This window comes from Rhinatrema bivittatum, chromosome 2 (assembly GCF_901001135.1).
Source record: "Rhinatrema bivittatum chromosome 2, aRhiBiv1.1, whole genome shotgun sequence".
NCBI lineage: Eukaryota > Metazoa > Chordata > Amphibia > Gymnophiona > Rhinatrematidae > Rhinatrema > Rhinatrema bivittatum.
Genome location: NC_042616.1, coordinates 636,246,856 through 636,272,440, shown reverse-complemented (window position 1 = coordinate 636,272,440; position 25,585 = coordinate 636,246,856). Strand labels below are relative to the sequence as shown.

Here is a 25,585-nt window from a genome sequence, read left to right as displayed (position 1 = left end):
AAACCACGACCGGGGCCGGGTGTCATGGCCGCCGGCTGCGGCGGACCGCAATCAGGGCCGGGCCAGCTGTCGCGAAGAAAATAGTTACCCGAGGCTTCGGGCATCGTCGAGGGCTCCTGCGGTGGCAGGCAGCCCCTTCCGCTTTCTCCTGCGGCCGCTGTCGCGTCCAGGCTCGGCAGCATGGCTCCTTGAGAGTTTGGCTCCTCCCCCGCTGTTTCCCTAGGGCCGCGCACGCAGCTGAAGATTGTTCTTAAATGAGCCATGACAGGAAATAGTCATGGCTCCTCCTGAGACTCCTCCCCCGACATCCTGTACTTAAGGCAAGGTCTGGTCCTCCAGCCATCTGGAACCCACGACCCGCATGAGGTGCCTGCATCCAGACCTTTCTTCAGTCTTCAAGGGAGTCTCCTGTCCCAGCGGCCGGGTCCCTATGGGATTCTCCTGGGGGGTTCTCGAGCTTCCAGGTCAAAGTCTTCATTCTTCAACTACAGCATTTCGGCCTTGCCCTTCAACAGTAGAGACCTAAGGTGATCATTTCCTTTTAGGTAGCGCTGACTCTACCTCGAAACAGGGGTCCACCTTCGGATTCATAACATATAGACCAGCCTTAGTCTTACCTTTCATCTCAAAAGCATTAGAAAAAGCAGTTTTATCTCAATTAGAAAATCACCTGGATGACAACAAAATTCTATTCCCAAACCAATTTGGATTTAGAAAAAAACTTTCAACTGAAACTCTGCTCATATCCCTAATAAACAACATACTAAAAGGATTTGATCATAATGAATCATAGTTACTGGTTCTACTAGACTTAAAAGCAGCATTTGACACTATGGACTATCATCTACTCTGTCAACAACTTTAAAAAATTAGAATTGACGGAAAAGTTTACAAATGGTTCTCCTCCTTCCTTAAGAATAGAACTTTTCAAGTAAAATTAAACAACCAATTATCAGAGATATCTACAATAGACACAGGAGTTCCACAAGGCTCAGCACTCTTGGCAACCCTATTCAACAACTACCTCCTACCAATATGCATTTTTCATATACCCGATGATATTCAATTTTACATTCCATTCGATAAAACCTTTGAAAGAACTACAGCAACTTTAGCAACATATATGAGAGCAATCCAGCAAGAACGTTCTATTCTAACACTTAACACCAATAAAACTGAAATAATATGGCTAAGAAGAGACAACAAAAATCTCAAACAGCCCACCCTCAACCATGGAATAGCCAACATTACACCCTCAGATGAAGTCTGTGACCTTGGAAAACAGATTGATGAAACCATCAACATGAAAAAACATATAAGTAAAATAATGAAATCTGGGTATTCTAAACTCAGAATCTTACACCATCTAAAACCTTACAAGATTGCCGCACAATCCTACAAACATTAATATTTTAGACCCTGGACTATTGCAACTCTCTTCTGTTCGGCCTTCCTGCAAGCACAATTAAACCACTACAACTTCTCCAAAATGCTTCAGCAAGACTCCTAATAGGAACTAGAACATTTGATCATATTATCCCTTGTCTAATCAATCTTCACTGACTTCCAATAAGATCAGAATCCATTACAAAGTATTATCCCTCATCTTTAATATTATAAACAACTATGATCCATCTCCTCCAGGAATAACAATAAAAAGCTACAGCCCGCAAAGAGATCTCGGATCTCAAAACAAAAATCTTCTTACTGTTCCTTCAAATCTGAACACTCGTCTAACCCAAATAAGAGAACAAATGTTCATAATAGCAGGCCCCAAATTATGGAACGATCTACCCAGATCAATAAGACTGTTAACAGAAAAAAAGAAATTCAAACAAGAACTTAAAACCTGGCTCTTCAGAAAAGCCTACAAACTAATGTAAAGAAATATCAAACAAGCCACTTAATGAACATTATTTTTACAGAAATATTACTGCTTCTCAGCACAGCAAATAATATTTGACTAAAATATATTCAAAACTGAAACAGTAAATATCAATGTTAGATTTTTAACTTTGAATGCTTTGATTATTCAATAGTATTAAAATAGATACAATTACTTTAAATAAGAACCTGTTAATACAATATTATACAAAGTAATCAAATGCATTTTATGTGAACCATTGTGATCTTCTGTTGGAATGATGGTATATAAAAAAACATAAAGAAAGAAATATAATAAAATAAATAATAACAATTAATGAGGTCAATATTCAAAGCCATTTAGACGGATAACTCACAAGTTATCCGTCTAAATGTTTAGATTTGAATATTTCCCTTGCTTATCTGGCTAAAATATAGCTGAATAAGTCTTTATCTGGCTAAGATTTAGCAGAATAAAAAAGGTGTATGTTGAGTAGGGATGTGCAGAGCAAAATTTTATGTTCATATTTTTTATGTCCGAAAGGGGGTCCCACTTGCGGCCAATATGGACATAAAAAAAATCCAATGAGTTGGGTATATGTACATATGTGCAAAAAAAAAATTTAAACCCCCTCACCCTCCTTAATCCCCCCCCCCAGACTTACCACAACTCCCTGGTGATCGAGCGAGGAGTGAGGACGTCATTTCTGCAATCCTTGGCGAGAAGCATGTGACGTCGGTGGCACGTCGAGTGACGCGGCGTCACGTGATTCCCGGCTCGTTCGCGCCGGACGGCTCGTTCGGCCCAAAAAGAACTTTTGGCCAGCTTGGGGGGGCCTCCTGACCCCCCCAAGCTGGCCAAAAGTTCTTTTTGGGCCGAACGAGCCGTCCGGCGCGAACGAGCCGGGAATCACGTGGCGCCGCGTCACTCAGACGCGGCGTCACGTGATTCCCGGCAAGTTCGCGCCGGACGGCTCGTTCGGCCCAAAAAGAACTTTTGGCCAGCTTGGGGGGGCCTCCTGACCCCCTCAAGCTGTCCAAAAGTTCTTTTTGGGCCGAACGAGCCGTCCGGCGCGAACTTGCCGGGAATCACGTGACGTCGCGTCTGAGTGACGCGGCGCCACGTGATTCCCGGCGAGTTCGCGCCGGACGGCTCGATCGGCCCAAAAAGAACTTTTGGCCAGCTTGGGGGGTCAGGAGGCCCCCCCAAGCTGGCCAAAAGTTCTTTTTGGGCCGAACGAGCCGTCCGGCGCGAACGAGCCGGGAATCACGTGACGCCGGCGTCACTCGACGTGCCGCCGACGTCACATGCTTCTCGCCAAGGATTGCAGAAATGGCGTCCTCACTCCTCGCTCCATCACCAGGGAGTTGTGGTAAGTCGGGGGGGGGGGGGGATTAAGGAGGGTGAGGGGGTTTATATTTTTATTTTGGCTCAACAATCGCGATTTCCCACATATCGAACATATCTATGTTCGATATGTGGGAAATCCGATCGTTTATGTCGAATCAATTTTTTAAGTAAAAAAAAAATATGAGTTGCGTTTTACTAATGCGGTCAATCCGAATGCACACCCCTAATGTTGAGGGCGTTATGGGGTGGAGTTAGCCAGATAAATTATTTGGCTAACTCTAGACATGCCTGACAGCAAGTGTAAAGTAATCCAGAAAGTATTCCCGTGTAGCTTTAGACTTAACTGGCTATATTTAAAAGAATATAGCCAGTTAAATGGTGAAGTGCTGTTAAACAAAACCCCCAAAAAACAGATCATGACATGCAGGCCCTAATCAGTTTACAACTTATAGTAATTTAGATCAACAAAATATTTTCTGTTCAGCATTCTTCCAAATATAAATGTATACCTGTTACAGGGAAACACAATTTCTTTATCATCACCGTCTTCTTTATACTTTATGATGACTTTGTCCAGGAACCACCCGTTACCTGAGAAATTAGAATGAGATCCATAAATACTGAGTCCTTGAACAAAAATACCTAAACAGCACTTTATATCCAAATACTAGATGAAATTAGAAAAAAAAAAACCAGAAATAATAAACATAAGAACATACATGAAAAATGCTATACCAAAGGTCCATCAAAACCAATATCCTGTTTCTTACAGTGGCCAATCAAGGTCACAAGTACCTGATAGGATCCCAAAGAGAATCAATCATATCGTTTTTACTCATAATCAGGGTTAAGCAGTGGCTTTCCCAAGTCTACATGGCTGACAGTGGTTTATTGACTTTTCCTCCAGGAGTTTATCTAAACTATTTTTAAATCCAACAACTCTAAGTGCTTACACCACATCCTCTGGCAACAAATTCTACAGTTGAACTGTGCATTGAGTGAAAAAATACTTTCACCGATTTGTTTTAAATGTGCTACTGTTAGATATGTGGATGTTTGTGTTGCAGTGCGGTTGGCACTACTGGACAAGCAGGCCCATATGGCCATACTGGCAGCTGATGGATGTACCCTGATAGGGACAATAAGGAACTTCGTCTGTACCAACCGACTCCACCGCAGGTTGAGTCCTTGGGTTCTGACAACCGGCAGGCTTTAAGAGGGTCCCAGGGTCATAATAAGGGTGAGAATCTGTCCAAGCAAGGTCAGAGCAGGCAGCAGACAGCAAAAATCCAAAAGAGAGGCCAGAGTTTGGGGCAGCAGACAAGCGTAGGTCAGGTTCAGAGCTGAGGGTCAATATCCAAGGATCAATCAAGGTTGTTAGAGGATAAGCCAGTTCAAAGCCAAGGAGTCAAGACAAGGGAGATTGGTCAAGATAGAGAATAAGATGGTGACAACCACAACACAGAGGGACCAGACTGGAAGGGGAACACAGACCAAAGAACAGAAAGAGGTAGGAACACAGAATACATAGACCAGGAATTAGGGCAGACAATGCAAAGAGTAGCAACATGCATTGAGGAGCAGATCACTCAGATGACTTTTGCCAAGGCAAGAAACATGGAGCTAATCAGGTTTAAGAAGCCAAAGGTGGCTGACATCACCTAGGAGCAACTGCAGTTGTTTCCTGCCTAGGTGCATAAATAATGCATTCATCTGGGCATGTGTGCACGAGTGTGCCCTAGTCCTAGTTCTATTTGAATAGGTAAATAATTGTTAACTTGTTTATCTGTTTCACCCCACTCAGGATTTTATATATCACTAACATATCTCCTCTTGGCCATCTCTTGTCCATGCTGAAAAGCCCTAACCTATTTAGCCTTAACCTATTTAGACTTTTTTCATAGGGGAGTCATTCCATCTCATTTATCATTTTGGTTGCCCTTCTCTGTACCACTCCTAGCTTCACTATTTATTTTTTGAGATGGGGCGACCAGAACTGCATACAGTACTCAAGGTGCAGCTCTACCATGGATCGATATAGAGGCAATATGATATCCTTTGTTTTATTTTCCATTCCTTTCCTAATAATACTTTCTCTTTGCTTTCTAGAAGGTCACCATGCACTGGGCCAAGTATTTCAAAGTATTGCTCATAATAATTCCAAGATCCTTTTCCTGAGTGATGATGCCTGCTATGAAACTCAGCATTGTGTACCTATAGTTTGGATTATTCTTCACTGTATGCATCACTTTGTACCAGTCCACATTAAAGTTCACCTACCATTTAGATACCCAAACCTTCAGTCCTGCAAGGTCCTCTTGTAATTCCTCACAGTTGGCTTGTGATCTAATAATTTTGAATTATTTTGTAGCATCAGGAAATTTGATCATCTTATGAATCACTCCCTTTTCCATTTAATTTATAAACATATTTAAAAGTACCAGTCCCAGTACAAACTCCTAGGTATTCCACTATTTACCTTCCTTCACCGAGAGAAATGACCATTCATTCCTATTCTCTCTTTCTTATCCTTTAGCCAGTTACCAAGCCACAATAGGAAACTGGCTCCTATCCCATGATTTTTTAATTTCATGATGAGTGTCTCATGAGGGACTTTGAAAATTTCTTCTGAAAATCCAGATTTAGTATATCAACTGATTCACCCTTGTCCACAGGTTTGTTAATTCATTAAAAAAAAAAAATCTAACAGACTTGTAAATCAGGGCTTCCCTTTGTTCAATCTATGTTGGCTCTGCCAATAAGTTTGTTCATTAGAATAGTTTCTTACATTTTGCCCAGCACTGAGGTCATTCACCAGTCTATACTTTCCAAGATCACCCCTAGTTTTGAAAAAATGGGCTTTATTTTGGATACCCAACCATAGCTGATTTGAATAAGAAAATAGAAATAATTAGTAATAAGTCTGCAATTTCATTTTTAGGGTCTTTTAAAACTCTGAGATGTGTACCACCCAGTCCTGGTGATTTGCTACTCTTTATTGATTTCCTCTGCAACATCTTCCCTTTTTATCATGATTTATTTTTATTTATTTATTTATTTATACGCTTTTATATGACGACGTTTAGCTAGAGGCCTTCACTCCGGTTTACAGTTAAAACAACGAATTACAATTGAGAAAACAGCTGGTATAACAACCTAACTGGTATAATACTAGGGAAGAAAAGGTTAAAACAGTGGATGCAACACAATTATATCTAACAGCTTATACAGTAACAGATTGGGTTTATCATCAGTTGTAAAGAGATTAACTATTCATAGTAGTATTTAGCTGCCCTTAATGGATTTGATTCAGTTCTCCTGAATCATCACCCTCAAAGAGTGTTTCTGGCATAAGTATCAGAAATATCTACTTGATTAAAAACCAATGCAAAAATTTCATTTAGTTTTTCTGCTATGGCATTGCCTTCCCTGAGCACCCTTTTTACCCCTCAGTCAACTATTGATCTAACCAACTCCCTCACATACTTCTTACTTCAAATTTACTTAGAAAAGGTTTTATTTTGAGTTTTTGTCCCTCTGGCAAGATTCTATTTAAATTATCTTATGGCCTGCCTTATTATCGCTTTACATTTAATTAGCTAGTACTTATGCTCTTAGGGGCGGATTTTCAGAGCCCTGCTCGCGTAAATCCGCCCAAAACCGGGCGGATTTACGCGAGCAGGGCCCTGCGCACCGGGAAGCCTATTTTACATAGGCCTCCCGGTGCGCGCAGAGCCCCGGGACTCGCGTAAGTCCCGGGGTTCTCCAAGGGGGGCGTGTCGGGGGGCGGGCCCGGTCGTCGCGGCGTTTCAGGGGCGTGTCGGCAGCGTTTTGGGGGCGGGTACGGGGCATGGCTACGGCCCGGGGCGGTCCGGGGGCGTGGCCGCGCCCTCCGTACCCGCCCCCAGGTCGCGGCCCGGCGCGCAGGAGGCCCGCTGGTGCGCGGGGATTTACCCCTCCCTCCGGGAGGCGTAAATCCCCCGACAAAGGTAAGGGGGGGTTTAGACAGGGCCGGGCGGGTGGGTTAGGTAGGGGAAGGGAGGGGAAGGTGAGGGGAGGGAACGGGGGTAGGCTGCGTGGCTCGGCGCGCGCCGGCTATACAAAATCCATAGCCTTGCGCGCGCCGATCCAGGTTTTTAGCAGATACGCGCGGCTCCGCGCGTATCTACTAAAATCCAGCGTACTTTTGTTTGCGCCTGGAGCGCAAACAAAAGTAGGCTATTCGCGCGCCTTTTAAAATCCGCCCCTTATTAAATAATATAGGATTAAGCAGGAACAGAGAGAAAAAAGTTTAGGGTTAATTAGAGAATGAGTGAGCTTTTAGATTAATTTTGAATGTAATGAGTGTAATATAGAATTTCATCAAGGGTAAGGGGCGGATTTTCAGAGCCCTGCTCGCATAAATCCGCCCAAAACCGGGCGGATTTACGCGAGCAGGGCCCTGCGCGCCGGGAAGCCTATTTTACATAGGCCTCCCGGCGAGCGCAGAGCCCCGGGACTCGCGTAAGTCCCGGGGTTCTCCGAGGGGGGCATGTCGGGGGGCGGGCCCGGTCATCGCGGCGTTTCGGGGGCGTGTCGGCAGCGTTTTGGGGGCGGGTACGGGGGCGTGGCTACGCCCGGGGCGGTCCGGGGGCGTGGCCACACCCTCCGTACCCGCCCCCAGGTCACGGCCCGGCGCGCAGGAGGCCCGCTCGCGCGCGGGGATTTACTTCTCCCTCCTGGAGGCGTAAATCCCCGGAGAAAGGTAAGGGGGGGGTGTAGACAGGGCCGGAGGGGTGGGTTAGGTAGAGGAAGGGAGGGGAAGGTGAGGGGAGGGCGTTAGAGGATTCCGAAATCGGAGCGGCCTTGGAGGGAATGGGGGTAGGCTGCGCGGCTCGGCGCGCGCCGGCTATACAAAATCGATAGCCTTGCGCGCGCCGATCCAGGTTTTTAGCAGATACGCGCGGCTCCGCGCGTATCTACTAAAATCCAGCGTACTTTTGTTTGCGCCTGGAGCGCAAACAAAAGTAGGCTATTTGCGCGCCTTTTAAAATCCGCCCCTAAGAGTCTATTCTACCAGAAGACAACTAGAAAAGTAAAGGAGTGGAATTTTAATTAGTGATTAAAAGATGACCAAAGCAATTTTGTGCTGTATTTTGAGCTGGTAGGCTGGAAAGAAACAAGTAGCAAAGGAAGGCAAGTAACCATTAGCAAAAGAATATATTTTAAAGCCAAAAAAATTGAATTAAAAGTAGAGCAATGACTGGTAAGCAGTAGATTTTTATTAACAGGGAAGAAATGTAAGATTAATGTTGGGAACCTAAGATTAACCTTGCAGTATGTTTTTGGATAAACTAGGGTGGTTTAGTGGTTGATGTTGGGAATCAAACCAAATTCATTTGAATTTCTTCTCATAGTACAACTGATAATTTTATTGAAACAAACATTTTCTTGTTTAACTGTGTAGGTAGTAAGACAGCCTTTAGTTCATTCTTGGTTCTGGGTCATGTTTTACATGGAAGTGTAAAATATCTCTTAAAATATGTAGCCAGGGTCTTAATTCTGTTCTGTGGCTACCACTATTTTCAAGCTTTAAATTCTATATAACCTATACTTAATCTATAGCAATAGAAGGTAATGGGTTGCATGGTTTTCAGTGATAGTTTAACATAGTAGTTATGGCGTTAAGTCGTAGAGTGAATCTACTGCTATAAAGGGTAAAACTTGCAATGTGTGCATGCTCATTTTGTCCAGGATTCTTTTGGCTCAGCACATTTGGCCAATCTGTTTGCTATGTTTTGTGCTTCCTGATTCAGAAATCCCAGGGAGAGGAACCATAAGCTTTCTATGAAGAAAGTAACTTTTGTACTCTCCACCTAGGCTTAAGGCCTAGATTCTTTTTTGCAAAAGACTCCTGGAGGAATGATGGGGGTCACCACTAGAAAGAACAGCCTGTCTTGGAAGTTGCATCATTTATTTCAGCCTAAAAGGTGAGTAACTGACTGATATTCTCAATGAAATATGCTTGATAATGTCAGGCATGAATTCCGTATATCAATACATTTGTTATTCTGCTAAGGTTTCTCACTTATACGTTATAATTTTTATGCTCAATAAGACCTGTCAACTTAATTGTTTAAGTCTTTTTTTTTTTTTTTTCCTCCTTTATCTTTTGGTCATCAATGTTACAACGTTATTGTTAAATTTTGAACTTATGTACACTGTTCCAAGTTTCATAACCTTGTTCTATGTAATGCCTTTTGGCAATTTTCATGTTCTGTTTCAATGTAAACCGATGTGATCTTTATTTCATATAGGAACACCGGTATATAAAAATCTAAAAATAAATAAATAAATAATAAGGTGTTTTACTTGCCACTTGCTGTTCACTTCTCTACTGTGGAAGCTTATGGAATTACTTGGATGCCACTGTTTTGTGCTTAATAAATATGTCATTTTTGGAACCACCAGTCTAGAGTGTGGACTAAATTCTTTTCCCAGTATTTAGAGTTGCTTAAGGTGGAAGATGCTGGTGAGTTGCGGCAAGTTTGGAGAGGACTCCATATTCAGTTACAGCAGTCAGTTACAGTAATGACAATCAAGAGGAAAGGTTTCCCTGCTCAATGAGAAGGATCTTGAAGAAGCATTTGGAAGCTTGGACCTTTACACATTGGTCTTGCTTTTGAACCCACAAATCAATGTCAGGAAGAATCAGAACCTCTTAGCATATGGTTTTTATTTTATATACCCTTAGCAGGTGCAAATGCATTTATTCTCATGAATTTAAAACTTACCTGGACCTCTTCCGTCATGACCAATTATGACCTTTTTCAGTTGTCCTAGGGAAATAGCGCGGATGCAGAAGATATCAACCTGCACAGTAATAACATGAATAGAACCCCAAAAGTAAATTGAACTAGCAAAACTTGAGGTTATGCTTTACTTTTGTAAAATGAATTACTGTATAACTCTATGAGACACTGATAATCTGAAGGGGTAGTGCTATTACCAGAAAAAAAAAAAAAGATATTCTAAAAAGGAAATTATATATATAATTTTGGCTTATTTGATTTATATCTTTTTTTTTTTTTTCTGTTAGTCTATACAATATAACAATCAGCAGGTAAGGCATTCATTTCTAGTCTGGCTATTCTTATAGTCTGTCATTAACTGTGCTCCATTATTTCTATAAAAAGTTCTAGAAATATTAATGTCTACCACATACACATTTAGCAATGGCAATTCCAATATCTAACTACAAATAATAACAGTGTATTGGCTCTATATGTATTTTTGCTGTACTACATGGGGTCTTGTTCTCATGTGTTCTATTTGTAGCACACTTATTTATAACTTGCATAGTCTTGACTGAAGCTGAATTCCAACACGTTGACGCAAAAGTTTGCACCGAGATGATTAGGCATGACAGTGTGACATAAAACATTTATTGGTACTTAGTAGGGATGTGAATCATTTTAGGACGATTAAAATTATCGTCCGATAATTTTAATATCGTCTTAAACCGTTATGGAACACAATACAATACAGATTCTAACGATTTATCGTTATAAATCGTTAGAATCGTGAGCCGGCACACTAAAACCCCCTAAAACCCACCCCCGACCCTTTAAATTAAATCCCCCCCCCTCCCGAACCCCCCCCCCCCAAATAACTTAAATAACCTGCGGGTCCAGCGGCGGTCCGGAACGGCAGCGGTCCGGAACGGGCTCCTGCTCTGAATCTTGTCGTCTTCAGCCGGCGCCATTTTCCAAAATGGCGCCGAAAAATGGCGGCGGCCATAGACGAAAAAGATTGGACGGCAGGAGGTCCTTCCGGACCCCCGCTGGACTTTTGGCAAGTCTCGTGGGGGTCAGGAGGCCCCCCACAAGCTGGCCAAAAATTCCTGGAGGTCCAGCGGGGGTCAGGGAGCGATTTCCTGCCGCGAATCGTTTTCGTACGGAAAATGGCGCCGGCAGGAGATCGACTGCAGGAGGTCGTTCAGCGAGGGTTCCGGCGCCTCGCTGAACGACCTCCTGCAGTCGATCTCCTGCCGGCGCCATTTTCTGTACGGAAAATGGCGCCGGCCATACGCGTATGGCCGGCGCCATTTTCCGTACGAAAACGATTCGCGGCGGGAAATCGCTCCCTGACCCCCGCTGGACCTCCAGGAACTTTTGGCCAGCTTGTGGGGGGCCTCCTGACCCCCACGAGACTTGCCAAAAGTCCAGCGGGGGTCCGGAAGGACCTACTGCCGTCCAATCTTTTTCGTCTATGGCCGCCGCCATTTTTCGGTGCCATTTTGGAAAATGGCGCCGGCTGAAGACGACAAGATTCAGAGCAGGAGCCCGTTCCGGACCGCTGCCGTTCCGGACCGCCGCTGGACCCGCAGGTTATTTAAGTTATTTGGGGGGGGTTCGGGAGGGTGGGGGATTTAATTTAAAGGGTCGGGGGTGGGTTTTAGGGGGTTTTAATGTGCCGGTTTTTCGATTTTTCGATTTTTCGATTTTTCACGATTTTTAACGATTTTTCACGATATTTTACCCCCCCAAACGGCAGCAATACGATTCCCTCCCCCTCCCAGCCGAAATCGATCGTTAAGACGATCGAGGACACGATTCACATCCCTAATATATACTTCTTCTTTATACTAATTCTGCTATATCTTTTTTGAGATACAGTAACCAGAATTGAACACAATACTCAAAGTGCAGTTTCACCATGGAGCATACAGAGGCATTATAATCCACTCAGGGTATTTTGTACCATGGTTCTATAACTTTTCATTTATGGGAACATAAGATTTGCCATACTGAGTCAGTCCAAAGGTCCATTAAGTCCAGTATGCTGTTTTTCAACAGTAGCAATCCAGGTCACAAGTACCTGGCAGGATCCCAAAAGTTCAATAGCTTCCATGCTGTTCTCCCAGGGATAAGCAATGGATTTCCCCAAGTCCACCTTAATACTGGTTTATGGAATTTTTCTTCTAGGAAATTGTCCAAATTGTTTTTTTAAACCCAGCTACACTAACTGCTTTTACCACATCCTCTGGCAAAGAATTCCAGAGTTTAATTATGCATTGAGTAAAAAAATGTTTTCTTCTATTTGTTAAAAAAGTATTACTTAGTAATTTCATTCTTTATCCCTTAGTCATTACATTTTTGAAAGAGTAAACAACTGTTGTGTATTCTGTTGTGGGGCGGGTTTTCATGTGCCCTTGGGCCACGGCCTGACCCCAGATGGATCCAGGACCGAACTGAGGGTTGGCGACGTGTCCCAGCATGGCAGAGACACGGTCTTACCCTCCACCAGGCCTGCATGCTCCCAAGGCCAACAAGATGATGTTGGAAGGTGAACAGTCCTCCGACCATTCCAAGCCCTTTTGGACATGCCACTTAGGTTTGGCATGGAGCAGCAGGTCGGCCTGCGGATGAGGGAAGACGGAGGCCTTGACACAAAGACATGAAACTATGACTGATGCGACGGCATCTCAGACGAAGGACTGATGCAAAGACATGACTCCAAGGCTGATGCGAAGACATGACACCAAGGCTGATACGACGACATGACACTGAGGCTTGATACGAAGATATGACACCAAGGCTGATGCAACGGCATCAGAGACAAGATGAGGAACTTGAAGAAGTCCAGATGAGATGAGAAGCTGGGAAGGCAGACATTGGCACTGTCTCTCAGGGCGCCCTACTCAGCCCACCTTCACAGGAAAACCCAATGGGCTGGTCGCGGACCACCCTGTCCCACTATGCGCCCTACACAGCCCAAGGAGGCTGGTCACGGACCACGAGGAGAGCGGGACGAATGCAGGGAGGAGTCCAGCCGAGGCGGAACTTCGATGACAGAGCCAGTGTCATCCGGAGCACCACAAAGGCTGGCAGGACAGGACAGCTCAGGAGCACAGGACACAAGTCCACTGCTGGCATCTCCCAAGATGGAGAAGCATCACCCAGAGATCCACGGCCGGCAGAACAGAAGGCTCAAGAGCACTGGAGAAGTACACTAAGGAACCTGGAACATCAGGAAGCGGGACATCAGATGACAAGACATCAGTAGTCCTGGATGAGGACTTCAAGCGATGAAGACATGGCAAGAAGCAGATGAGACGAGACAAGGAGCTCCACGAAGAACACAAAAGACCTGACGGAGCACTGGCAGGCAGGAGCCTCCAGGACTGAAGTAACTCTGATGCAAGGTGAAGAGGAATTGCAGGAACAGCCCTTTTATAGGACTAGCTCAGGAAACAGTCTCAAGGTGGGGCCCAGGGCATATCCGGCCGTGGGTCCTTTAAATCTTACAGAGAGGCACGGCTGCGCACCTTGGAGGAAGTAGGAAACTGTGGACCATGAACAGCGGTCCTGCACCAACGTTGACGTCATGGAGCAGCAGGGCTGGGCCTAGAGGCAGGCCCCGATGACGGCAGCGGCTCCTGCCACTGCAGGAGGCCCCGAGGGTGGCTCCAGCTACCAATCCAGACCGGGGCTTGTGGCCTCCAGCCACGAAGATGGCAAGGAAGTCGGCGGCGGCTCCAGCCGTGAAGAGGAGCAGCAAGCAGCATGGAAAAGTCAGTGGCTCTGGCCGCGGTGAAGAACGTAGCAAAGGTGAGGAGCCTGCTCGCGGGGGACCATGGGCAGAGTTCATAACAACTGATCTGCATTTCCCCATTCTATTCCATTCATTATTTTATAGAGCTCTATCATATGTTCCCTCAGCTGTCTTTTCTCCAATTTGAAGAGCCCTAACCTCTTTGGCCTTTCCTTACAGAGGAATGGTTCCATCCCCTTTATTATTTATTTATTTAATTTATTTTAAAAGTATTTATATACCGTTTTTTAAAAAAGAAATTTTATCAAAAACGGTTCACAGATTTAAAACCAAAAATAAAATAATCAAAATAAAATGGAATTTTTAAACTTTACATAAAAATTGGTAATAACTAGACAGAATGCTAGTATATAAGGTTATTAAAAATATAAAAAGTTTGGAACCATGGGCTTATTGTTTTGGGGGAAAAGGGGAAAAAGGGGGGGAAGGGGAACGGGAGGAGGAAGGGGAAGTGGGAGAAATAGAGCGTAAAAATTATATGAGATAAAGGGAAGAAGGGAGAAGGGTATGATAGTTGGAAACGTGTGAATGAGCAGGTATGTTGTAGTTATGTGTAGTATAAATGGGATTGTAATGGGTGTAACTATGTTTAAGAGGGTAATTTCGGTATTGATGATTAAGTTTAATTAGAAGACGTGTTGAATGCAAGTTGAAAAAGATATGTTTTGAGAGATTTTTTGAAATGTGCAGGGTTGGATATCGAGCGAAGATGGTTTGGTAAAGTGTTCCAAAGTGTTGGACCGGCTATTGAAAAGGCTCTTTTTCTAGTGAGGTCTAATCTGGCTTGTTTAGGAGAAGGGATATCTAGTAAATTTTGGTTAAGTGATCTTTTGGTCACTCTTTTCTGTACCTTTTCTAATTCTGCTATATCTTTTTTGAGATACAGTGACCAGAATTGAACACAATACTCAAAGTGCAGTTTCACCACGGAGAATACACAGGTATTATATTTTCTGTTTTATTCTCCCTTCCTTTCCTAGCATTCTATTTGTCTTCTTGGCCACCATCGCACACTGAGCAGAGGATGTCAGCATATTATCCATAATGACATCCAGAGCTTTACAATTCCCATCATTGACTCAGAGATCCTCAATAGTTAGCCCATGCTATCTTGAATTCAAATACCACTTTTATCTCCACCACCTCCATTGGGAGGCTGTTCCATGCATCCACTACCCCATCTAAAGAAATATTTCTTAAGATTACTCTTAGGTCTATCCCCTTTCACCCTCATCCCATAACCCCTCATTCTAGAGCCTCCTTTCCATTGAAAGAGGCTTGCCTCCAGTGCATGGAAATATTCAAGATATTTAAATATTTCTATCATATCTCCCCTATCTCTCCTAAGATCACTAGGAGCCCAATACCATTACTTCTTCCACCAAATCATTTGTTTCACTAAGGATTTACTCTAAAATAGCTCCCCCTTTTGTTGGTTCTTATACCAGACAGTTACTCCATGAAGCAGTCATTTATTTCATCTAGCAACTTTACTTCCATGGCATATTTATTTCTAAATATTATCTAAATCATACCACTCACATCCATCCTACAAAACCTGCACTGGCTTTCTGTTCTCTACAGGGCCAAAATTAAAACTTTGACTCTAATCTTCAATACCCTAATAGGAAATGGACCATGTTCCCTAAAGGCGGGCTATCCTTTTATGTATCTGCTTTTAAGGTCTTCCCAAGGAGCATCCTAAATTTCACCATCACTTAAAGAAATCAAATAATCAGATATGAAACCGCAGGCCTTCCTAGAAGCAGCATCCACTCTCTGGAACTCCCTCCCAGAAGATTTTTGCCTAATGTAGGACTACCTCCAATTCAGGAGGCAGACGAAAAACCTGGCTTTTATGCCAGGCCTTTAATGAATTTCATTTCTGATTGGCTGAACTAGAATTACTGGATTCCGTTTCTCCCTTGGCTGTGATGTTAAATGTCTCTATTATCATTCTTACCTGTCCTGTTTCATTCTATTTTCTGCTCTCCCCTGTTATCTCTCTCATTCGCACCCAGTTTGGGTAACTTGAAACAATATTCATGTATGCGCACTATTTATTGTATATATTATTATTTATGTGATATACTATCTATAAGCATATAGCAGTGCCTAGGGATGAGGATTATTTATCCTATGCTCCATCTGTAAGGCCCTGTTACATGAACTTTCCTGCTCTTCCAATTTACTTAAAAGGCTGTAATAGATAATGATTAATTAATTGGTTGCTTGATTAATAAATACAAGGATTAAATGAATAGAACAAAATGTTCTGCATACTCATGATTGTGGGATTGTATAATATAAATTCAGTTCTGATGTTATCTGTGATACAAAGGCCGATGAATTATGAGTGCTGGATGGCAATAACTCTGAATTTCCTGACTTTTGTGCCTTTACCCTAGACCTATAATGAATTTAATCAACAGTTACCCTAATAAAACTCAGTGCCACTAAATTAAGAATGATCAAACAAGAAATAGTAATGCAGTGTTAGTTCAGCAAACCTGCCACTAGAATATACTGTCCATATGCACTTCAAGGATTACCTGACCCTGCTGGAACTTGGAGTTTTGATACTTGGATCTCCAAAGCTTTCGTTTCCCAGAATCTCCTCTCGTTCCAATAAGATTAATGTGAACATTAGAGTCTGTATCAGCTCCTGGCTTAGATCCAGTGTAAACATGAATCTCATAATCCATCACTGGAAATAAAAAAAAAAAAAATCACAATGAGATTTATTTTGAAACGTATCCACTGGATTAAAGATAATCATTTCATAGTTTATCTCTTGAAAATGGCATTAGGAGTGACTCAAAGACAGAATAAGAAAAAGAGAAATTTGACTCAGAAAAGGCTTGCAATCAGTCCTACAATAGATACAACAAATTGTATGGTTTGGTCCAGAAAGCTTACGTGTAGAAACAGAATGACTGGAAAGTAAAGAAAGACCACACAGAAGATAGGTAGATGACATTAGGGGTGTGTTGTTGGTCTTTTTTTTTATGTCATTTTTGTTTCATGTCATTGTCTGTTTGATTTCATTTTTTTAATGGTTATGGGGATGTGACCTGTCACCCTATACTGTCACCCCAGTTACTCACCAGTCACCCCCATACACACCAGGTTGCCTCTCTCTCACTAGTCATAACCCCAACCAGTCTCCCACCTTTACCCCAGTCACTGCCTCCTCACCAGTCACCCACATACACACACCAGGGGAATTCAAAGTATGCATATCCCAAAATGCCAGGGCCCCTTTTCTAAAAAATAAAAGGATAGGTGAATTTAAAATATGCATTTGTATTACATATTTTTGCTTTTGCTAACTAGAACTTGAAGCCATTATTACATTGTTTGTTTACACCTGTTACCAGGCACTGGCCATCCCCCAATAAATACCAAAGCAGACAGCTAATGGGAATTCAGAATCATGCCTCTAGCTAATGAAGTGCTCCCCCAACTGACACTTTTAACATCAATAAGTACTACTTATCAATAAGTTTCAAAATGTGATATTTCGTGTTAGTGCATGCTAACTGGATGTGCTCTAACTGGACTTGGTGCACTGGCTGAAAATATTATCAAAGGGTTCCTTTCTTTCCCTGGGAGAGGTGTACTGTTCTGACCCACTGCACACGCTGTAGTCCCAATAAGACTGGTTTAGTGTCCAAAAATAAATACTTTACTGGTTGTTAGTCAGATGAATTATGGCACAATAAATTCAATCCTATAGTTAGTGTGCACTAACTGAAAATGTTATAGTGTGCACTAATTATAGTAAGTGTGCACTAACATCCAGTTAGCGCGTACTAAGTCCCATTAGTGCCCACTAACACCAGATACCAAATTTTATGAAATTTTGGTATTTTTTATTTTGTTTTGTGGCACTCCCTAAATGAGACAAAATAGACAATTGCAATGAAATTGTCCATTTCATTTAAAACTATTGCACACCCATAGATGACATTAAAGATGCATTAATGCAGTATCAAATACACATTGTAGATGCAACCTCCAGTGCTTATGACCATTCTTTGTACCTTTCCTTGAAACCTAATGAATAGAAAAGAATCTGAAAAGCAGGTGTTCATGCTAGTTCCTGACATGCTCCTCGCCTTGTTCCAGTTTCCTGCCTCGCTTCTTGCCTTGTTCCAGTTCCAGCCTTGCTCCTGAGCTAATGACTATACCATCAACCTTCTTTTTGGCAAGTTATCCCCTCATGGTAGAGATTCCCCCTCTCTGTTCCAGAAACGCAGACAATGTCTGACTACATATAGGAGAACCTTGAACATGGGTTCATTCGACACTCCACATCCCCAGCGGGGGCAGGGTTTTTCTTTGAGGAAAAACAGGAAGGCTCACTACGACCTTGCATTGATTATAGGGGACTCAGTGATGTTACTAAGAGAAACTATAATCGGTGCAAGGTCGTAGTGAGACTCGGACTCAGCATATGCAAGACAGCATAGGACTTTTCAGCTTGGAGAAGAGACGACTGAGGGGGGATATGATAGAGATGTTTAAAATCATGAGAGGTCTAGAACGGGTAGATGTGAATCGGTTATTTACTCTTTCGGATAGTAGAAAGACTAGGGGGCACTCCATGAAGTTAGCATGGGGCACATTTAAAACTAATCGGAGAAAGTTCTTTTTTACTCAACGCACAATTAAACTCTGGAATTTGTTGCCAGAGGATGTGGTTAGTGCAGGTAGTATAGCTGTGTTTAAAAAAGGATTGGATAAGTTCTTGGAGGAGAAGTCCATTACCTGCTATTAAGTTCACTTAGGGCCGGATTTTATAAAATTGCGCGAGTGCGTACTTTTGTTCGCGCACCAGGCACGAACAAAAGTACGCTGGATTTTATAAGATACGCGCGTAGCCACACGTATCTTATAAAATCCGGGGTCGGCGCGCACAAGGGGGTGCACATTTGTGCAACCTGCACGCACCGAGCCTGGCGCGCGTTGCCTGTTCCCTCCGAGGCCGCTCCGAAATCGGAGAAGCCTCGGAGGGAACTTTCCTTTGCCCTCCCCCCACCTTCCCCTCCCTTCCCCTACCTAACCCCCCCCCCCCCCCCCCCCGGCCCTATCTAAACCCCCCCTACCTTTGTTGCCAGATTTACGCCTGCTGAAAGCAGGTGTAAATCTGCGCGCACCAGCGGGCTGCTGGCATGCCATCACCCGACCCAGGGACTGGTCTGGAGGCCTCGACCACGGCCCCGGGCCGGCGCCAAGCCCCCGGTCCCACCTCGAACCGCCCCCTGGCCCCGGACACGCCCCAGACACGCCCCTCTCCGCCCCTTTTACGAAGCCCTGGGACTTACGCGCATCCCGGGGCTCTGCGCGTGCCGGCGGCCTATGCAAAATAGGCGCGCCGGCACACGAGGGCCCTGCGCGCGTAAATCCAGCCAGATTTACGCACACAGGGCATTTAAAATCCGGCCCTTAGAGAATAGCCACTGCCATTAGCAATGGTATCATGGAATAGACTTAGTTTTTGGGTACTTATCAGGTTCTTATGGCCTGGATTGGCCACTGTTGGAAACAGGATGCTGGGCTTGATGGACCCTTGGTCTGACCCAGTATGGCATTTTCTTATGATCTTATGTTCTTATGATACCTCAACCTAGGCAGAAGATTAAGGCCAGGCCTGATGCTGGGGCCTTGGCCTGGATCTAAGCCTGAATCCAGAGCCTGGCCCAGAGGCTAGGTCCTGATGCTTGGGCCTCGGCTTAGGCTGGAACCCTGGCTTAGGCTCGATGCTGCAGTGTGTCGAAGATGCTAAGTCCTGACATCAGAGCCACAACCCAGATCCAGATGATGCCATAGACCGGCTTAGAGAACGGAAGGCTAGTTTCTGAAGCTGGGACCTTAGCCCAGACCCAGGCCTGATGCCAGGGTCTGGCCTGGAGGCCGGATCCCAATGCCTGGGCTTCAGTCTAAGCCAGAGCCTGGGCCCAAATCCGATGCCAAGGTTTGGCCTGGACCCAGGGCAAATTCTGGGGCCTGACCTGGAGGCCGGGTCCCGATGCCTGTGCCTTGGCCTAGGGCCAGGCCCAGGCCCAGAGCCTAGGCCTTGGAGCAGCTCTGATTATATCCTCTTTTTTTTTTCTCTTCTTTGTTAACTAACACTGACCACTGGGATCATGCCAGAGTTGGACCGGGGTCTGGACCAAGGCCCCAGCATCAGGATCTGGCCTCTGGGCTGGGCCATAGCTTCATGCCAGGGCTCGAGCCCTGGCCTATGCCCAGGTGTCAGGCCTGGGTCTGGGCCAAGGCCCCAGTGTCAGGATCCAGCTATGAATCGGGGTACAGTATCAAGCCTGGGCCCAGGCTCCAGCCTAGGCCGAGTCTCATATGTTAAGACCCAGCCTCTGGACTGGGTCCTGGCATCAGGATCTGAGCAGGCTGCTTCCGCTGACACTTGACAGATTAGGTAATTGATTTGTTGGGGGATTTTTGGGCCTCAGCCTATGCCCTACATGAGATACCAGTCTCCAATGCATTGATTTAAAATAAATGCAACAAATAAGGTTGTTTCATTCAGGTGGCCCTCAATTGGTTTCAGGGCCCTCCAAATGTAACAGTTTGCCCTTATTCATTGCATTTTGCACATTTGTTTTAAAAGAATGCTCTTCCCTATTGCCTATATCTCCTGAACTTGCCCGTCTCTTGTTCCAACATATTTTCTACCTGCATGGCCTACTAGAGCACATAGTCAGCTGCACACCCTACCAGAGTATAATTTACTTCCAAATTCTAGCAGTACATATGGAAAATGTTTAAGGTTACCCTGGATTTTGCCTCTATGTATCACTTGCAATCCAATAGGCAAAGCGAAAGGGTTAACCAGATTCTAAAGCCTTTCTTGTGAAATTATGTCAACAAAAGACAGGACGACTGAGCATCTCTTCTACTATGGGCTGAATTCTGTCATAATAACCAGCTAGGAGAATCGGCAGGTTCCTTACCATTCAAGATCGTGTATGGAAGTCATCCTAAGATTCCTATTACGGTCTCACTGTCAGCTCTTTGTCCCATGGTAGAACATTCCTCCAGAAATCTTGGAAAGTTTTGGGAGAAGACCCATTAAGTCCTTCTTCATGCTGCCTTATATAAAAGAGGGGCTTATAAGAAGCACCACCCTGCTCCTCACTTCCAACCAGGTCTTCCTGAGTACCTGGAATCACTGTCTAAAAACCCTGCCTTGACCCCTTGACTGGATTCTAATGCTGCTTGATTCCACCTGCCTCAACTCTTCGCCTGGCTACCAATGCCATCCAACTCCCTTAGCAACCTAAACTTAATTAAGAACTCAACAAAATCAAGATGAAGGCTGCAGTCCAGCAGCAAGAGGGGGGCTTTCCAATGTTTTGCATCGAGTGTCACATGTATGATTTTTTTACTCACCGGTGATAGATCGTATGTGTGCACCCATTGCAAAGAGCTCCTGGTTCTCAGAGAATTAGTCCAATCTCTGGAGACTAGAGTGGCAGACCTGGAGTAGCTGAGGCAGACAGAAAGGTACATTGTACATTGATGGGACCTTCAGGGACATAGTAGCCAAGACTCAAATCAAGTCTGGCAGCCCTAGCAGTGCATGGTTCAGAGGAATGTATCTTTGAAGGATACTAATGAAACAGGAAAGTTAGGGCATCCCAACAGAGAAGATCCAATAAAAGCAAAAGTAGCTCATGTGCCTATAAGTAAAGAATCAACTGAGCTTAAGAATTCCAAATTATCCATATCAACTGAAAAGAAGGTTGTTAATACAAACAAAAAATGCACTTTGAAATGTCTGCATGTCAATGCCAGAAGTCTAAGACGTAAGATGGGAGAGTTAGAATGTATAGCAGTGAATGATGAGATAGACATAATTGGCATCTCAGAGACCTGGTGGAAGGAAGATAATCAATGGGACAGTGCTGTATTAGGGTACAAATTATACCGCAATGATAAGAAGCATCAACTTGGTAGGGCCGTAGCACTTTATGTCTGGGAGGATATAGAATCAAACAGGATAAAGATCATACAAGAGACTAAATGCTCAGTAGAATGTATATGGGTAGAAATCCCATGTGTGTTGGGTAAGAGTTTAATGATAGGAGTATACTTTCGTCCACCTGGCCAAAATGATCAGACAGAAGATGAAATACTAAGAGAGATCAGGGAAGCTAACCAATTTGACAGTGCACTAAAAATGGGAGATTTCAATTACCTTATATATAAAGACGTGGTATTTGATAATTTTGAACAATCACAACGCTATGTAAATCTTTTTATCAATTTTTACAATGTATATTTAAGGACCATCATACCACCCCCAGTGCTCACAAGTCATACTTGCACTTTCTGCACTTTCACAGGGTCATGTTTAATCAATTGGTCCAAATGACATCAATGTTCAATTTTTTTCATTTTTTACTGTATAATAAAAAGGCAACTTTCCTTATTTCCAGGTTATCGGGGTTGCTTATCCCGGGGCTGTCGGAGGCACTTGTCCGACGCGCGCGTTTCGCCAAGGCTGCTTCAGAGACATCCGATTCAAGCTCTCCAGATCCAGCACTTCCCCTTGCTTAGCGGGGTATCTAAACAGCATTTATTTCATGCAGAATGCTGCGGGTCCATAAATTTTTCTAAGATGAAAAAGCTTATAGTTAAGAATTTTTAGTTTTAGCGGTATATAATTTTAGCAAAGCAACATTTAACGATGTATTTTTGCAAGTGGGAAAAAGGAACAAATTAATCTGACTCACCGGACACCAACGCCGTCTCCCTGCTCAGAAAATTTCAGCAGTGAGGCGGCTCGGGCCGGTCTGATTTTTAAATGCAATGGTTTTTTGCGTCCACCTGACAGTCAAGTGATTCCTGATTTCGGCGGGCAATCACCAAAAATGGAACCATTCAATGTCCTTATTCAGGCCACCAGGAATGACTGATTTCAATGACTGTCAGGTGGACGCAAAAAACCATTGCATTTAAAAATCAGTCCGGCCCGAGCCGCCTCACTGCTGAAATTTTCTGAGCAGGGAGACGGCGTCGGTGTCCGGTGAGTCAGATTAATTTGTTCCTTTTTCCCACTTGCAAAAATACATCGTTAAATGTTGCTTTGCTAAAATTATATACCGCTAAAACTAAAAATTCTTAACTATAAGCTTTTTCATCTTAGAAAAATTTATGGACCCGCAGCATTCTGCATGAAATAAATGCTGTTTAGATACCCCGCTAAGCAAGGGGAAGTGCTTGATAAAAAGATTTACATAGCGTTGTGATTGTTCAAAATTATCAAATACCACGTCTTTATATATAAGTTCATTTCAATCGTGGGATTTTCCATTAAGAGAATCTTTGTGTTAGATTTCAATTACCCCAATATTGACTGGGTAAATGTAACATCAGGACTTGTTAGAGACATAAAATTCCTGGAATAAATAAACTACTGCTTCATGGATCAATTGTTTTAGGAACCAATGAGAGAGGGAGCTGTTTTAGATTAAATTCTTAGTGGGACGCAGGATTTGGTGAGAGAGGTATCGGTGGTGGGGCCACTTTGCAAAAGTGATCATAACATGATCAAATTTGAACTAATGACTGGAAGGGGGACAATATGTAAATGTACAGCTCTAAAACTAAATTTTCAAAAGGGAAACTTTGATAAAATGAGGAAAATATTTAGAAACTAAACTGAAAGGTGCAGCCGCAAAGGTTAAAAATGTACAACAGGCATGGATATTGTTTAAAAATACAATCATAGAAGCGCAGTCCAGATGTATTCCATGCATTAAAAAAGGTGGGAAGAAAGCAAAACGATTACCGGCATGGTTAAAAGGTGAGGTGAAAGAGGCTATTTTAGCCAAAAAACCATCCTTCAAAAATTTGAAGAAGGATCTATCTGAAGAAAATAGGGAAAAGCATAAGCATTGTCAAGTTAATTAAAACATTGATAAGGCAGGCTAAGAGAGAATTTGAAATGAAGTTAGCCGTAGAGGCAAAAACTCATAATAAAAACTTTTAAAAATATATCCAAAGCAAGAAACCTGTGAGAGAATCGGTTGGACCAATAGATGACCTAGAGGTTAAAGAGGCTCCTAGGAAAGATAAGGCCATTGCAGAAAGATTAAATTAATTCTTTGCGTCTAATGAGGATGTTGGGGTGATACCGGTTCCAGAGATGGTTTTTAAGGGTGATGATTCAGATGAACTGAATCAAATCACTGTGAGCCTGGAAGATGTAGTAGGCTAGATTGACAAGCTAAAGAGTAGCAAATCACCTGGACTGGATGGCATGCACCCCAGGGTTCTGAAGGAACTAAAAAATGAAATTTCAGATCTATTAATTAAAATTTGTAACCTTTCATTGAAATCATACATTGTATCTGAAGATTGGAGGGTGGCCAATGTAACCCCAGTATTTAAAAAGGGCTCCAGGGGGGGGTGCTCTCGCGCGATACACAAGATGGCCGCCTAAGTCTGAGGCTCTGTGAGTCCCTGCTCCATTTCCTCTTATTTTTCTGGACCAACCCTTTTTTTAGCTGCTGTTCGAGGAAATATTGGTTCCCCCGTTATGGCTACATCAAAATCAGGTAAAATCGAAGCGGCGTTCGCTGCCTCTGTCAGCACAAAGCGATCTAAACAGGATCCCCCTACGCCGGACAAGCCGTCTGCTATAAAACCCATGGCTTCAGCTGAGTTGGTTTTAGCTGAATTAAAACAGCTTAAAGATTTAATCCGACTGAATACTGACAACACTACAGCGATCCGTTCGGATTTACAAATTTTGACTACGCGTATGGATGGTTTCCAGACGAAGCTAGATGACACTGAATCGCAAGTCGCCACCTTGCTCTTAGCTACTGCGCCACTACCCGGTTTACTGAAAGAGATGGCGCAGCTTAAAATGGATTTTGATGATCTCTCGAACCGTAGCCGCAGGAATAACATTCGTATATTGGGGATCCCGGAAGGGGCAGAAGGGGCGGATTGTCTCCAATTCTTGGCGAAATTTATTCCTACCCTTCTACAGATCTCTTTTGACCACCCACTGGAGATTGAGAGGGCCCACAGGATTCCTTCACGGCCTCTTACCAACTCGAGATATCCTAGACCAATGATCCTAAAGGTTCTCCGGTATCCACAAGTTCTCCAGATTTTTGCGATTGCTTGCAGTAAAGCACCTCTCCACTATCAAGATCATGTTATTCTTTTTGTTCCTGATCTAGCGAAATCTACTGCATCCAGACGTAAGGCAATGCTGGCGCTCCGACCTCGATTACAGGCATTAGGCGCTAAATATTGACTATTGTACCCCGCACAAATGCGAGTTACTTATCATAACCACACTAAGCTGTTTCATACTTCTCAAGACCTGGAAGATTTTATTCTTTCCTCCGAATCCGATGCTGCCATGGTGACCTGATTTGCAGCTCTGGTTTGTTTGTTTTGGTTTCATTTCTCTTCTGAACTTCACATATTCTCAACTGTTTAATCCTCTCATGAGGACATCAGCTGAGATGTACTGGTTCCAGATTACTTGATCTTATAAATATCTGGTAATTCAGTTTTTTTGATCTTTTGGAGGCATAACTACTTCTTTTTTCGTTGGTCCACAATTGTTATAGGTACAGCTGAGGAGCGGGGGACTTGGGGGCTATTTGGCTCGCCCCGAGGCTCTTTATTTTTGTGATAGACAGCCCAGAGCTGTCATGGCAAGGTTTGCCACTACGTTTGAGTTTTTTCTCTTTTTTTTTCCTTTTTTCATTGTCTCATCAA

At 43.5% G+C, this 25,585-nt stretch overlaps 1 protein-coding gene across 1 annotated transcript in view; it reads right to left on the bottom strand.

Annotated features, from left to right (window-relative positions):
- Window positions 1-25,585, bottom strand: part of LOC115085365 (lipoxygenase homology domain-containing protein 1) — a 462,471-nt gene that overhangs the window by 29,445 nt on the left and 407,441 nt on the right. Inside the window, exons 27-29 of the mRNA XM_029591284.1 lie at window positions 16,363-16,517; window positions 9,988-10,066; window positions 3,724-3,805 (exon numbers count right to left, since the gene is read on the bottom strand). Of these exons, the coding sequence (XP_029447144.1) occupies window positions 3,724-3,805; window positions 9,988-10,066; window positions 16,363-16,517 (316 nt within the window). The remainder of the gene's footprint in view (window positions 1-3,723; window positions 3,806-9,987; window positions 10,067-16,362; window positions 16,518-25,585) is intronic.